This window comes from Nelusetta ayraudi, unplaced genomic scaffold (genome assembly GCF_046127955.1).
Source record: "Nelusetta ayraudi isolate G7.1 ecotype Tasmania unplaced genomic scaffold, CSIRO-AGI_Nayr_v1 ptg000165l, whole genome shotgun sequence".
Taxonomy (NCBI): Eukaryota; Metazoa; Chordata; class Actinopteri; order Tetraodontiformes; family Monacanthidae; genus Nelusetta; species Nelusetta ayraudi.
Window position 1 is genome coordinate 115,960 of NW_027466215.1, and position 15,360 is coordinate 131,319.

General features: G+C 47.4%; 1 protein-coding gene across 2 annotated transcripts in view; it reads right to left on the bottom strand.

Annotated features, from left to right (window-relative positions):
* Window positions 1-15,360, bottom strand: part of LOC142880287 (glutamate receptor ionotropic, delta-1-like) — a 206,504-nt gene that overhangs the window by 29,848 nt on the left and 161,296 nt on the right. For both annotated transcript variants that reach the window (XM_076014089.1, XM_076014090.1), the window contains exons 5-6: window positions 8,260-8,313; window positions 2,157-2,330 (exon numbers count right to left, since the gene is read on the bottom strand). In XM_076014089.1, the coding sequence (XP_075870204.1) occupies window positions 2,157-2,330; window positions 8,260-8,313 (228 nt within the window). The remainder of the gene's footprint in view (window positions 1-2,156; window positions 2,331-8,259; window positions 8,314-15,360) is intronic.

Genomic DNA, 15,360 nt, shown 5'->3' on the forward strand with positions numbered 1-15,360 from the left:
CAGTTCAGAGATCTGTGACGTCATAAAATCAGATTCATCAGGACGGATTAGAATGAATAGTGCCGGCCTTCAATTTCCTCAGTCGTTGCTGTGTTTTGGATTTTGGTCCATGGCAATAAATTTTTTCACTTTTTATGAACAATTCTTTGTGAATTCATTTTCAGTCCTCTCATGGGTTCTGGGAATTTGCATGTTAGTTTTGAGAGGCTCGCCTCAATTAGCTGTTAAAGCAGCAGCAGCAGCAGCAGCAGCAGCAGCAGCAGCAGCAGCAGCAGCAGCAGCAGAGCAGCAGCAGCAGAGCAGCAGCAGAGCAGGTATTTTACCTTAATGGCAGAATTTCTGAATCTTTTTTTGGGGGGGGGGGAGAAATTCACCCAGAAACTTGACACAGTGCCCCCTGCTGGCCAGGTGCAGCACTATATATAGCTTCCGTTGCCTGCCCAGCACCGAAGCATTTGCACGAGTCTGTTCTGATCAGGCCACCGGGGGGCGCTGTGTTAAAAGTCGATGGATTGTGAAAACGGGTGTGAAACCACTGTATCATTACATGGTAGAAAAACAACAAAGTGTTGCTTCCCAAAGCGAGTCTTGTTTATACTTGGAAGCCTCTTGGAATCCGCTGCCGTTCCACTTGTCGCTTCCTCACGCTGACCCCGAGTCATTTATATTCATGGACAATCATGCAGTTATGATTACATTATCTAGGGAGCTTAATCTTAATTCAGATGCATTCATCCTCTCCCACTATTTGTCTTCATGGTGCACTTGGCTCAGGCTTATCTATATCATCCTACACTGTGGCTGTGCCCATATGCTGCACAGTAAGCACTTCAGAAAAAAAAAAAAGCCAAAGAAAAAGAGATGTGTTTGAATAAGAGTGAATCATGATCCCGATGCCTTACAGCACATCAAGCAAAATCCACAGGGGGGGGGGGGGGGGGGGGAGAGCAGTGTGTTGTGTGTGTTGTGCGATTCTGTTGTGTGGCTGATAACAAGTGACCCTCTTGTTTGCCGCTGCGAACATGAAACGCATTGGTTTCTGCTGCTAAAGCAGAATGCTGTTGTTCCATAAATACTGGGGGAAAATGGATAACAACAAAGGGAAAACAGTACAACCTTGCCGTCGGTCAGACGGCCGGCGGAGCCTCATCCATCACTCCGCTCGCCTGCCCACCGCCGTCCGAGTTCGGAGGGGGGCGGGACTTTGGTGGAGGTTCGCTTGTGGCTTTTTATACCAGATGATGTGTTTCTAACCTCCCACGTCCACACTCGGCGTGTCTGTGCGTGCGTGCGTGTGCGTGTGTGTGTGCGTGTGTGTGCGTGGCTGGCATCTTGGCTGGTTTGAGAGGATCACGGCTCCACCATCAGCGATGAGAGCGTAAGTTGGCTGCTTGCGTGATTTCGAGGTGAAGCACGAGAGAACAAACAACCAAACGCACACTTATGGTATCATGAGTATCGATCGAGGTGTGTGTGTCCTGTTGGCAGCAGCATCTCAGTGTGTGGAGTGGCGGTCACGCTGCAAGGCTCTGCTTGCCGTTCAGAGGTCTTCATGGTTTTTGCTTCCTGCTAAAGGAAGGAAGTCAAGTTTCTCCTCGACTTCTGTTTAATTTTTCTGTCTTATTCGACGGTGGACTGTAATTGTAATTACAGAAAATGCACAAAGGGCGAAGCAACAAGGAAATAAATACATACCCATCGATCTAATATATCTTTCATGATATATACCATATACACTCTGAAGTTGACGGACTAATCAGCTTCTTCACTGTTGTGCTGCCCCCAGGGTTGTTTTTTTTTTATCAGTTACTGTTTCTTTTGATTTTTTCTTTTCGTATTTCTCTTTGTTTGATTAATGTATGAATAAACAAGTAGAGCTATTGTTTGTGTTGCGTATTATGTGACTCCCCGAAAAAACCAAGGAGGCACATCCCAAGGGGTTTATCCAAATAAAGGGAGCCTAACTGAGTGAGTGGGTGGGGCTTCTTGCCATTTTTATTTTTCATATTTTCCTTCCTACACCCTTTCCCCCTGCATCTCTGCCTCTGCTGCTTCATCTCTCCTCTTCCTGCCCCCCCTGCTCCCCCCGAATTCTCTTCACATCACCTTATCAGAATCACACCTCAAAGAGCCTCCACTTCCTCCCCCGCCTTTACCTCCAGGGACTGCAGGTAGCCCTCCTGTGGATCGCAGAGCAGCGAGGAGATGCGGTGGTTGTTCCTCATGCAGCGGACGTTGGTGTCCCTCCACAGCGGGAAGATCTGACGGATGATGGTCATCCGGCCCAGGGAGCTGTGAACCAGCTCCATGATGTCCGCGTCGCTCACCTCCTGCAGACGGAGCGAGGAGGACAGGAGGACACGACCGGGCAAAGCTGTTAGTTCCCAGCAAGAAAATGAAATAAAACTAATCTATCTGTCTATCTATCTATCTATCTATCTACATATCTATCTATCTACAATATGTAATATAAAATGGGTTACAGGGTGATGGATTCAGAGGAAATAATATATATATATATATATATCCTTCCATCCATAATGCTATATTTTCTCTGAATCCATCACCCTGCAACCCATTTTCGTTGCTAATTCTCATTAGAACGAGCGCAAAGGGCACTTTGACTTCCTTCCTCTGATCACAGTTCAAGGTCCCCCCCCCCCTCGCCTCCCCTGCGCCCCCTGCATTAAAGTGAGAGGTCAATATTCATGAGACGCCAGGGCGGTCTGTGGCGCTGGATGCAGGTCAATGTCAGACGGCAGACGGCGCCTCGTGGGAGACGTCGGCTTCACGCACTGTCGGAGCAGCTCGCCGGGGTCACCGCCGGGGTCAGAGCTCCAGGTTGCTGCGAGCCCTACACCACCGGCAGGGCTGAGCGGGCGCTCCGGGTCCTCATCAGTCAAAGTTTGATCCGCAGCCCTTTTGCATCGACCCCTCGGCCGCGACGGCTTGCTCTCTGTGCTCGTTCGGCGCTAATTTCATTCAGCTCGCCTCCCTCTTTATTCGGCCTTATCTGACTTTGGCCATCGGTGTCGCCGTCTTGTGCTGCAGTTTCGATCCTCCCGTGTTGACAGTTTATTATTTCAAAGGCAGTTTTCCTCTGGTTGAAAAAGAAGAGTGCACGTAAGGTAAAGATGGCGTCACCGAACTGATATTAATCTATAGAAAATAAAAACATCAAGATGAACAAAGTGACCTGATGTCTGCTTTTTAGTCACATCAGATGTTTTATTTCCGGCTTTTGGACAGTTTAATTTCAAGAAAATAACAAAAATACAAAAAAAAAAAGGCAACAATGGTCATTTTTCTATTTAATTAAGATTGAAATTTGGCGATTTTGTCTTATTTATTTATTTTTTATTTAAACCTTTATCTAAACATGGAAGTTATTAAAAGTAAATCCTTATTTACAATAACGGCGTGAACCGTCTCTAAAAAGTGATATCCGCTTTAATAATTTGCCGAGGGCCAACCTGCAGGCTAAATATCAGCAACTGTTTATTGATTTACCGCAAATCCCGCTCGGCTCGACTGCTACCTTGAAAAGAAGAAGAAAAAAAAAAAAAGAACCACCACCCCCATCACCACCAACACCATCAATATGAAAGTCTCTAAAGTGATTCCAAGTCAACTACTTTTACCCTTTGAGTCTTTTTCCGCCCCCTCTGCCGTCACTCAGGTGGAAAGTATGAATATTCATGAGCCACCTTGACACATTAATCAGATGAATTATGCTGCACGCTTCACGGCGCCGGCGCCACTGCCGCCACCACTGCCGCCGCCGCCTCTCAGCCCTGCTAATAACTCCCAGTGTCAGGCGCTCCGAGCGCTCCGTCACCGCCGCGGCTGACAATCGTGTCGCGACCCGACCTGGCCGTGTCGCCGGCCAATGGGAGGGGGCGGGGAGGGGAGGCTGACAGGGTGCGCGCCCTCTGACCTCTCTCCACGGGGGGAAAGTACAGACCATTAGGTCTCGGTCTGGTCGTGACGCCATGATGTAATCCCCCCCCGCCAGCCCCCGAGGACTGGAAAAAAAAAACAACGGGGGGAAAAAACCCGAAAGAGAGTGTTTTCCTCTTCCGTGAAAAGGCTCACAATAACATCAAAACCCATTACGACAACACAATCACTGCGGCTCTATAGTGTCTTTGAGGCAACGGAATGAAAGTGGATATCACGGTGCGGCCGTGTATCAGCGACACATGATGACCGAAACAAATTAATCCAATTAAATTCAGACGGATTGGCCAAATTATCCTTGCGTGCGCAACTGGGCCCATGTTGTTAATCGCTCGCCGGGATGAAATGAATGAAATGCCTCTTCTACAAAGACAGCTATTTCATTTGGAATTTAGGGGCCTTTTCTCCGGCGGCTATGTTGAAAGAAGCTGTGAAGGGAGTGAGAAAGCAGAGTGGACACTGACAAAAAGAAGAAGAGGACGACCTTCCTTTCATCTTTAGTCAAGAGCGCAGCAGAATTGTTTGAAAAACAAAATCAAATCCTTGAACTCGACATTCAGTGTGTGATGAGTCTGTGACCTGTACTGTCTATTATTTCCAATAAAAAAGGTAAACTTAATTTAAATTTGAAAGAAACTCTGTTCTGAAGTTTTGTGTTGTTTGTTCTAGCTTATTATTTTTTTTGCTGCATCATCGTTTAATCTTTTTAAGTATAATCCATCTACAGGAAGGGCTGAAATGTTATTGCCTTATAGTTTTGACTTAAGGTCCAAGATGAGCGTTTACCATGGAATTGTGATGAAATTACCAACCAAGCCCAATATTTATTTGTCATAAATCCGTGGTATTAACTGTTGGGGCGAAGGACAAACTCTTTCAATTCTCCATGAAGTCGGTGTTCACAGATCCGACTGTGTCCAATGAATAAATAAGTGGACGCTGCCTTTTTATCCAGGCGTCCTCCCAGTCTGCCGTGGCACGAAGTGCATCAGTGTCGTCTCAGTTACCCGACTGTCACTCCCCCCCACCCCCCACACATCAGTCACGCCGTGACTCCTCCGCCGGACTCTTCCTCCTCGCAGCAGGCAGCGCCGCCTCATCCATCAAACATTCCGGAGGTGTCACCGTCCCGCCTTCCGCGGGAGGAAAATAGCAACAAATCTTGGCTGAACGGTCCATCCGTCTGAGCGCGGCCGACAGCGGCCACCGCCGCCTCTTTCCCGGGCCGGCCTTACGTGCCTTCCATCCCCGCGCGTTTGGACACTTAACGGACGTTCTCGACTGTTTTCTCCAAGATTGCATTGGCTCTCGAAGCTGCTTCCTTCCCGAACGCTTCATTAACCTCCGAGTCCGAAGGCTTGCAAATTAAAAAAAGGGGGCCGTTGGGAGGAAAGTTGGAATCTACCGGGGAAAAAAAAATAAAAAGGAGGAAGATATGGATGCAGTGCAGTTAGATGGTGTGAGAGGAGAAGAGCGAGGCAAAAAAGCAGGGAAGTGTTTTATGCAGTGTGTTTATTCAACTGTATCTGAGAGAAATTTCCAGGATAAAATACTCTTGCTGGAATATTTGTGTTTTGTTTTTCCCCTCCAAATGCAGGTGCAGGCTGGACTAAAAGACTGGCCTGCAAAACAGCAGCATGCATTACATTCAACATTTATTATCAGGGCTGTTAAAAAATTGCCAGCACCGCAGAGACCAAAGCGTCTGTGCTGTGATTGTGGATGTTTGCCGCAGCAGAGCAGAGCAGCAGGAGCCACAGGAAGCTTCAGCCCACGTCGGCCCAGCGCTCTTTGTGCTCCGCTCACTTCAGATCGAGGAGCTGGCAGCAGAGCCTGGGTGGCGGAATGCAGCAGGTGGCTGCTGACTAGCAGGCTAGCGGTTTGGTTTTTTCCCCCCGTGTAGCCACAAATAAAAAGTGAAAAACGTTAAAATACAGGAAACATTTGCAGACGCAGCCAGATTATATTATGAGTTCAACCTGATTTTTTTTTTTTTGTTTTAATAAACCCAGAGTTAACTTTTTTCATTTGTCTGTCTTTTTTGTTTTGATCTGATATTGAAATGAATATAATCCTGTTGACTTGTTTTTACTGACTTTAATATGATTACATCTCTCTTTATCTTTTATCTGAGTGGGGGAATCTTTTACTTTGAGCCGCTGAAAAATTCCTGGCCGCTGACATCGAGCGTCTCTCAATAGAGACGCCGCAGCATCCCCCCCCCCCCCCCCCACCTCGTTCCCTGTTTTTCTGCGAGTCATGTTCCGCCCCCTCGTTTCTTGACCGCCGCCGCCGCTCACTCATCATCATCACTGTCCGCCTGCATCCTGCATCCCGTCCCCCCCCCGACGGCTGCACGCTGTCACCGCTGGCAGATTAGCATAGCGGCTGGACGCTAGCCCACCTGAATGAAAGGCGGGAGGCTGGAACCTCCCCGCAGGCTGAGCTGCTGGGGCCCCTCAGGATCACCTGGTTGAAATGAATGTCACTGCTCAGTCGTGACCAGGCGGCGGCGACGGTGGAGCCTCTGCAGGATCAAGGGCTAACATGGAAAACTGTTATTTCCCAGCGGGGTTTCTGCCGTCTCACTGCTGCGCCGCACTTGCTCAAACCGCCTGCAGGATTTCAACGAGCGCGGCAAACAGTCGCCGGCGTATCAGATGGAGGCAGCGGGATTCGCACAGATAGGACTGCGGCAGGCACGTAACCCTACCTTATATCCACATGTTCCAAACGGGGGTGGGGGGGATAAAACCCGGCCATGCAATCTTTGTGCCATCACCCGTGATAAAAGCCTCTTGGAAATTAAATCACAGGCTAATGGAAGCAGCTCCGTGCCTCCCACTAAGTCTCCTGCCTCTTCACAGATAAGCCAGAACTGCGGTTTTATCATTTGCGGCTAGGCCGGCCAGGCACATGCTTGTTTTTGTTGGGGAAAAATATGGGTAAAAAAAAGTACAGACTCGTTATGAAACCTGTGGGAAAGCTTTCATGCTGCTTTCTATAAAAGGCGCTTTCATTCTAAATGGCGTTCACGGACATTTACGCTTGGAAGGGGAAGAGAAAGGCTGGAAAGGAGGTTAGACATGGATTAAAGCGCGATTCAGGGATGTTATATAAAAAAATGTATGGTGGGAGAAACAAGATAGAAGAAGAAGAAGAAGAAGAAGAGGAATTATGTCTCCTTTCAATAAGTGAAGTGGTTGGATGACTCAAGCGGGGTCATCATTAACGTGACGCCAGGGTTGAAGCACTACTCTCTCTTCTTCCTTTTCGCGATGAGCGACCGCGGGTCAAAAATTCTCCGTTGTGTCTGTTGGTTGTTGGTGCCGATCCAGATTTAGAACCAGAGGCTCCAACCTCTGCAGCGCTTTCAGGCAGCCCGGCCCGGCCCGGAGAAAAAGTTTCTCATTAGCGGCTGCAGATCGATACTGCCGCTGCCGTTCACGCACCACTGCTGAATGCACGGGCCAAAAATAATTTAACACGTAGCGGGTTATATTTTAAAAGCTCATTACGCTATGAAATGAAATGCGTAAAGGACTTCAACGCGGCCTCATTATTTTATTGTATTTTTTATTTTTTTTTGGGAGGCTATCAATAACCCTGTTGCTGGAGTGAATAATGAATTTCAAGTGAGGCTAAAATGTCAACTTCACCGAATCATCTTGATTATCATGAGCTACAGTTTAGTGTATAACTTTAAATAACATGTTATTTACAGTTCTGGATGAGAACATTGACAAATTAAGTTGAGCAGCGAATCAGAAGAAGTTGGATGTTACAGTTCAATACACTGTCCCAGGAAACCCTGAAGATCAGCAGGGCCGAGTGTGTCTCCCTCCTCCTCGTCGCTGCTAATAAACTGCGGAAATGAACCGAGGAAGTAAAAAAAACTTTCCTCTAATGCCAGACTTTCCAGTGCGAAGCCGGTCTCACCGCCTCCCCTCCACTTCCCAACCTACCAGGAACCAGCGGAGTCGAGCGGCTCGGCAGTGACAAAGCAGAGCTGCTTCGCCACTTTAGCCACTTTAGTCGAGCGTTTAAGCCAAAGTCACTACTAAGAGGCGGCAGCACCGAGAGGGCGACACAAAAACAAGAGGCTAATTACACCAAATCTAATAGAAGGCTCAGACCTGTGTGGGCGGCAAAGTCTAAAAAAGAAAAGAAAAAAGATGTGATGGCTCTTTTTTTTGTTGTTGCCGTGAGCCTTGGCAACGCAGCAGCGGCCGCCAGGTTGCATGAGCATCAGTCATTGCACGTGCACAGGTGTGTACAGGTGTTTGTGTCTGGCCTCACCTCGTTAGCATAGACCCAGTGGCTGTCTTTGGATGCCAGGTTGGTTTCCACAGCCTGCAGTGACGAACACAAAGAGAAGACAGAGAGAGAGAGAACATTTTAAGACACAACGTCATTTTGTTTTTCCAAGCAAGTCACTTTTTTTTTTTTTCTGGGTTTGTTTGTTTGTTCTTTGGGTGTAGGGAGTGTCTCTCAGCTGCATTTGGCAAAGCAAGGCGTTCTGGTCCAGTAGGTCAAGGTAAGGGAGGCGGGGGGAGAGAAAAATATATAAATAAAATAAATACAATCACACAATATATGAAAATCCCACCGCCCGGAGCACAATAGACAAACCAAGCGTCATAAATAATGCAGTATGCGGAGCCGCAACGCGCAAGCTGAATATTTTTTTCCGCATCGACTATGCGCGAGGCGCCAAAGTGCGGCCGCATATATTACTGCTCTCCCAGCATTTTGGCTTCCCCGCACTGGCTCGTGAAGCACGCTGTGGAAGGTGAGAATGCAGAACACATGGAAAAAGTAGAAGAGAGCCAACATTTCTTTCACATGTTTCACACGTAAAAACTCTGGACGGCACCGGGAAAATCTGTTCGGACTCACGTCTTCAATTAGCTCTTCTGGCGCACCAAACGGTTCGTGCCCAATATGTTCATACATGTGGGAGGCCAGGCTTTTACTGGCAGCCAAAGAAAACGGGTTTTTAAAGTCTTTTATGTGTTAAGGTATTCCCAACTCTGCCGAGTGAAGGCGCATCGTATCACTGGAACATTTTGGAGCGTATGTATGGTGTGACCTGCGCATCATACTGTGTCCTAACATAGCATTCCATATCATATTGTATCACTTTGTTGATAAAGTATGAAACGATATGATTCGATACGATATGATTCGATACGATACGATTCAATACGATAACGATGCGATTCAATACGATTCGAAACGATACGATTCAATACGATACGATACTATACGGTACGATATCGCTTCACATCTTATTGGAACATTCATCGGGAACGTATGCATGGTGTGACATACTGCCCTTCCGTACCATAGTCTGTATCGTATTGTGTCCTAACCTACCAATACAATCCATATCGAATCGTATCATCTTGGATCTATCGTATCGTATCGTATGATCTCAGGTGGTGATACAATACGACACAGTACATGATATCCTGTCCTGTGGATGTAAGTTATTGCTCTTACTCTATATTGCACACCCTGCTTGCTGGTACAACTCTCATCAAACTTAGCTGCGTGCAGCCAAGTCCTTCTGCCGCGTGGGTATCTTATAAAGTGTTTTTGCTCCGACACGCGGTTGATCAGAATCCATGTTTTCCTCTCCAGCCGTGATTACTGCCGTTCACTTTGGCTGTCGGCTGGTTTTTGAATGCGGCTAATTGGCAGCGTGATTGGGGAACGATAATCCCCCCCCGCTTTCCGCTCTGCCGCTCTCCCATCAAATTTCCTCCTTGTCGCCGTCCTTGTCAGGTGAATGAACGGCCGTAAATCCTTCTCCAGGAATTACAGGGTGAAAAAAAAACAACCCACGAAGTAATTATCGCGCCAAGGTGATAATGTGAATAATCTGGGTATTGGACCAAGTGTTTATGCATTAGATTAACTCAAGTAAAAATGAAATAACATAAAATAAACAGCACTGGGAAACGCAGCGTCAATGTCAATACTTGAAACTGCACACAGTCAAAACCTGCTGTGCTTAATGTCCAAATACCTGCTCTCTCTCTCTCTCTCTCTCTCTCTCTCTCTCTCTCTCTCTCTCTCTCTCTCTCTCTCTCGCTCTGCAAATGGCTCTCATTAGTGTAGGAATGAATCTGTTTCACACGAAGCAATGAAGACTGATGTCTCAACATGAATCCAATAGAAATATCTGCCGCAGTTTTTCCTTTAGGGTAAAAAAAAAGAGAGAGAGAGAGAGAGAGAGAGAGAGAGAGAGAGAGAAGAAAACACACAAAACCAACAAGCTGCGAATCGATCTCCTCACCTTTGACGAGACATGATTTGACTTTAATGCTCCTCCAGCCCATCAAACAGGCGCGACCGCGACAGCAGCCGGTACCAGTGTTTACCTTCACGCATGGAGTGCCGCTCCGTGTACTTTAAATTAAGGAGACGGCGCAAATTTGAATGGATAATTCCACTTTGTTAGCAGATGCCGGGAAACAGCGGCACGTGTGAATTTGCATGTGAAAAGGTATGTGGGTGGGTGGGTGAGTGAGTGAGGGGGCGGTTGGACCTTGATGAGGGCCAACCTTCAGCCTTCTGCACGGGCAATTAATTCATTTGAGCTTCATTTGCTCAGGTGGCCTTTTAAAAGTGGAAAATGTTTTTTTTTTTTTTTTTTTTAAACACTCTTAATTTAAAGACCCCACCGGCTGCTTTTCCCTCCTGGCGTGATCGTCTATAGAGGCAGACATTAGGAAAATTCAACTTGCATAATGAACGGCTGTCTGTTTAATATCCCACCAAGATCTACTTGGAATGAATCCATACATCAATATTCTAGTGTAGTCAAGGTTGAACAAAAAAAACAAAATAACAAGGCCAACATCTACATTGCACCCCATTGCAAAACACTCACCGTCCACTTTATTAAGGGACGATTTTCAGCAGTTTTTTCAACGCTAACAGCAAATGGAGTTGAGTTGAAGTTGGGCGGAGTGGGGGCAGGGGGAGGATTTCCACTGATGGAAATAATGCGTGTCTTTGTGTTTACACAGGAGCGGCGCAAAGTGCAAAACGATGCAGGACTTGGATGGACGGAGCGCTGGAGGCAGCGCCGCGGGCGATGTGCAGGCAACGGGGGGAAACGGCCGGACGGAACGTGAACTGGCGTGAGTATGGAGTGAGAGTGAGGGGTGGGTTCGGGAAAAAAGTGCATTCTCGGAGGATTGAGCGAAATCTTCGTAGCTCGCTTGCATCCGCAGCGGCGTCTCCTTTCTAATGTAGCGCACAGAATAAATGCGTATGCCTCCATGTATTTATATATCTGATCCCGTCGCAGATGGCGCGAGACAGATTTTTCACACGGATCATTCGCATTAGCGCCGGAGCCGCCCGCCAAGAGCCGAGATTTGACAAACTCTTTGCGACGGCGTCGGCGAAGCAAAACTCGGCAAATCCGCCAGGCGTTTTCTCAAAGTTGCATATGTGAAAGATCAGCTGGGAATTCTTCTTGTCATGTGCATAATGGCCCCCCCCCAAAAAAAGAAGATCTGATTCCTTTCATGTGAACGTAAGCCATTAATTCAAATTATAATCACAACTCCCCCCCCCCCCCCCCCACACACACACACACACACACACACACACACCCACCAGCTGTGACAATGGGAACCATTGTCTGCCTTGAAGAGTAATCTTGACATTCACGGGAGACGACAGCTCCTGCAGCCGCGCTCATTGTTCCAGACCTAATCTGTCAGATGCCATGATGCAAGAAAACAAAGTCAAGTGCTGCGCTGTGGGTTGGTTGGTTAATGCGCACCATTGTTTTTTTGCTTTTTTGGGTTTTTTTTTTTTCTCGCCCGTCGGCAGCCGACCAACCGCTGGAGAGGTTCAGGCCCAGTTCACGGCGCGTCGGAGCGCCGACGACTTCAGAAATAAAGCCTGATTAAGCTAAACGACGCCGCCGTTTAACCCTCGCCGCAGCCGAGCGGATGTGACAAGCGGAGACGTGCATGCGTGTGTGTGGGTGTGTGTGAGAGAGCGAGGGAGAGAGAGAGAGAGACACTGGGAGCTGTGCTGGAAAGGTGTTGGTCTCTCCAGCATCAATAGAAGGAAAAGCAGAGCAGCCAATCAGGCACTTTGACCTTCACAGGAAGCGCCGCACTGTGGACTAACAGTTGTCCCCCCCCCCCCCCCTTATCTATTATGAAATGGATTTGAGCAGGAAGGAGAACGTCTTTGTAGGGCAGCACCTAAAAACTTTTTTTCCCCTTTATTTAATTACACTTTTCCTTCCCTGCTCTTCTTCTTCTTCTTCTTCTTCTTCTTCTTCTTCTTCTTCTCATTGTTATTATTATTATTATTATTATTATTATTATTAATATTATTATTTCCACACATTCACATTCACACTCACCAGCAGCTTTTTTCTGGGGTGCATGCATTCATTGCGAGCAGCAGTAGTAGCATGATGCAGCCGTATCATCCCTAAAAATACATCCCTCCAAAGTCTGACGTTTCCTCCGGGGCCTGAAATGTCACCGACATCCGGCCAAGTGTTATATATTCCTGCGCCTCCCTTCTCTCCTTTCTCCTCAGTTGATATGCGAGCGTTGAACTTTGGGCAGCAGTGAGGTTTTTTTTTCAGACACTCAGAGACGCAACAGCCTGAAGTGACATCTGAGAATATTCCACGCCGTTCAAACAGCTGAAGCCCGGCGACAGTCAGATCTCCAATCAGAGAGGCAAAGCACCCCCTGGCAGGCTCTGCCTTTCTTTCTTCCTCCCTCCCGCCCCCCCCAAAAAAAGAAGAAAAAATACAGTAGCAGTGCCACAAAGGCAGCCACGGGACGCCAGCTCCAATTGTAGAGCCTGCCGGCTGAGAGGGCGCAGGGAGTGCGCTGAGGAGGAGCTGAGGAGGGTTGTTAAGCAAACCAAAAGGAACTAGCGTCAAATCGGTCGAGAGTGCCCCCCTATGCCCCCCCAATAAAAAGCACTTAAGGTCCAGGGGCTGAGCCGCTGAATGCCTCACTAAAACTAATTTAGCCCCGGCAGGCGCTTCGCCAACAAGTTCAGCGACTCTCACTGAAATCCTAATGTTAAGCGGTTGAAGGAAGAGAAAAGAAGTGTCTTCAGCTTTCAGAACGCTGTCAAAGGAAACAAGTGATATTGAAAGCGGTTCGGTTTAATGCACGTGTCTTCTCAAGCTAACAGCTAATTAAATGTGTATTTTTTTTAACTATTGCGGCGAGATGACAAGACAACCAGATGCATTTCTTTTGTTTCGCCGACAAAGCCAAAAAAACTCATCAGCGTCGCAATGGTCACTGAACATCATCTTGGAACAGTGTAGTTGTAGCTGCAGCACAGCAGATTAGGTTAGATTAATAACAACAAATGACTGCAACCTGCCAGCAGCTTTTCCTCACAGTCTGGAAAATAATGAATCAATTATTTGTCTCACTTTGTTTGGCATTCGGGGGGTAAAATTGATTCTTTTTGTTCTAAAAGGGCTTCAGGCTTCGCTGGGGAAATCTCTCATGTAGTTTCACTTGGTGAGAATTTGTTAATGAAAGGTGATAATATCTCTTGCATTATCCTTCTCGGTTGATGGGCCAACACGATCTCACTGACACCGACTCGTCAGTGGCGGCACAGAGAAGAAAGAAAAGATTCTTTCACGACTTTCACCAATTCCTGCCAGATTTGTGAAGCGACAGAACTAAAAAAAACAAAGAGTCGCTGTGAGTTCTGCTCCGCGGCCCTCGGTGGCGGAGCCGCCATCTTAACGCGTCCCTGCTGTCGGCGATCAGGAGCAGGTGGCCTCCCGAGACCACCACGGCGGCGACGGCACGGGAGTGCAACGTCAAAAAACAAAAATCATGCCTCAGATCTGCTACACTTTCCTCTCGGCGAAGTTTCTCAGAGTCCAGACTCACAGCAGCCTGCAGTCTGCGTGGTTGCGGAGCTTCGCAGGTTAGCCAACGGATGAATATCGAGGTTTCGCGGTCAGTGTTTGTCTCGTCTCCTCCCTCAGCGATGAGCCAATCCCGTTGCAGCGCCACCGCAGGCGAGGAGGGGAAGAGCGGAACAGGGGAAGATAAGAACGAACCGTTCTGTAATTTTTTAATTTCAAAGTTGAATTCATGCTGATAAAGACCAGACGACTTGCAATATTATGGAGGAGGAGGCTTCCGTAAAGTCTCTGATGTGACATTGTCTGAATACGGCAGCAGGCTGAAGAGCCTGAAGAGCCTGAAGAGTCTGACGAGAGGGCGGGCGGACAGCCAGGAGAGTGGGAGAGGATCCAGGTGATGAATTTGGAACTTCCCCCGTTTCTCAAGCAGCAGACAAAGACTTCAATGTCAGCTGAGGAAGAAACGCTGTAACTAAAAATAACATGTAGAATGTCACAGAGGGAAGCGGAGTTCCATACAGGTGGTGAGCAGGAGGACCCGGAGTGCATGGGAAATATTAGTGAGTCCCAAATTCATATTTGTTTTTAGGGAATTCCTCCATTTTTCGGTAAGGAATTGTTAGTGGTGACATTAAGGCCTCAATTTGTTGAGGTGAGAGGGAAGGTGATCAAAAAACTTTGGAAGAAATGTAAAAAAAAAAAAAAAATGAAGTTGCAAATGGCATCATTTAAAATTAAAAATCTACTTAGACTGGATTAAAAAAAAAAAAATGTAGAAAAGTCTGCTGTTCAAATCTGACTAAATAATGCATGTCACCATTACCCAACATTAGTCTGGTGATTTTAGGTGAAGAGACTAAAACAGTGAAGCACTTCCCTCCATTCTTAGGCCATTAGCTTCACAAAAATGAATCAGCCGCTGAATGAAGCTCTTAAAAGACAGAGCGAGGTGCCTCATTTTTATTTGGGCGCATAAATAATAGAATTGTCCCTCTCTGTCGGCGCTGCATTTGGGACCTCTGTGCAAAACAGAAGTGGACAGGAAAAAAAAATAAAAATGAATAAACAAATAAATGAATGAATGAACGAATGAATCACTGGGGTCTTTTCACACAAAGTCCTTTGAGACGAAGTCGCAGACTGAGTGCCTGGAGCTGAGAGCAGTGAAAAGCCGCCTGCTCCATTGTGCAGCGCCAGGAATAAACTGCAGAATCACAGGCGTGACGGGCCTGGTGCACCTGCACTGCTGCGCACGCAGTCGGAGTGAAATGAATAGGAAACGTCTTTCAGAGCTGCTTCTCTCTCTCTCTCTCTCTCTCTCTCTCTCCCTCCCTCTCTCTCTCCCTCTCGCTCTCTCTCCCTCTCCTTCCCACCAGTGTTACATTAAGGCTTCAGAGTTGACTTTATTTTTGAACCTGCATTCAATAGTTCTGAGCGCGCCGCGTCTCACTCGGCGAGGTCTGACCGCAACACATCCGATGACTGCGGTCCACGGC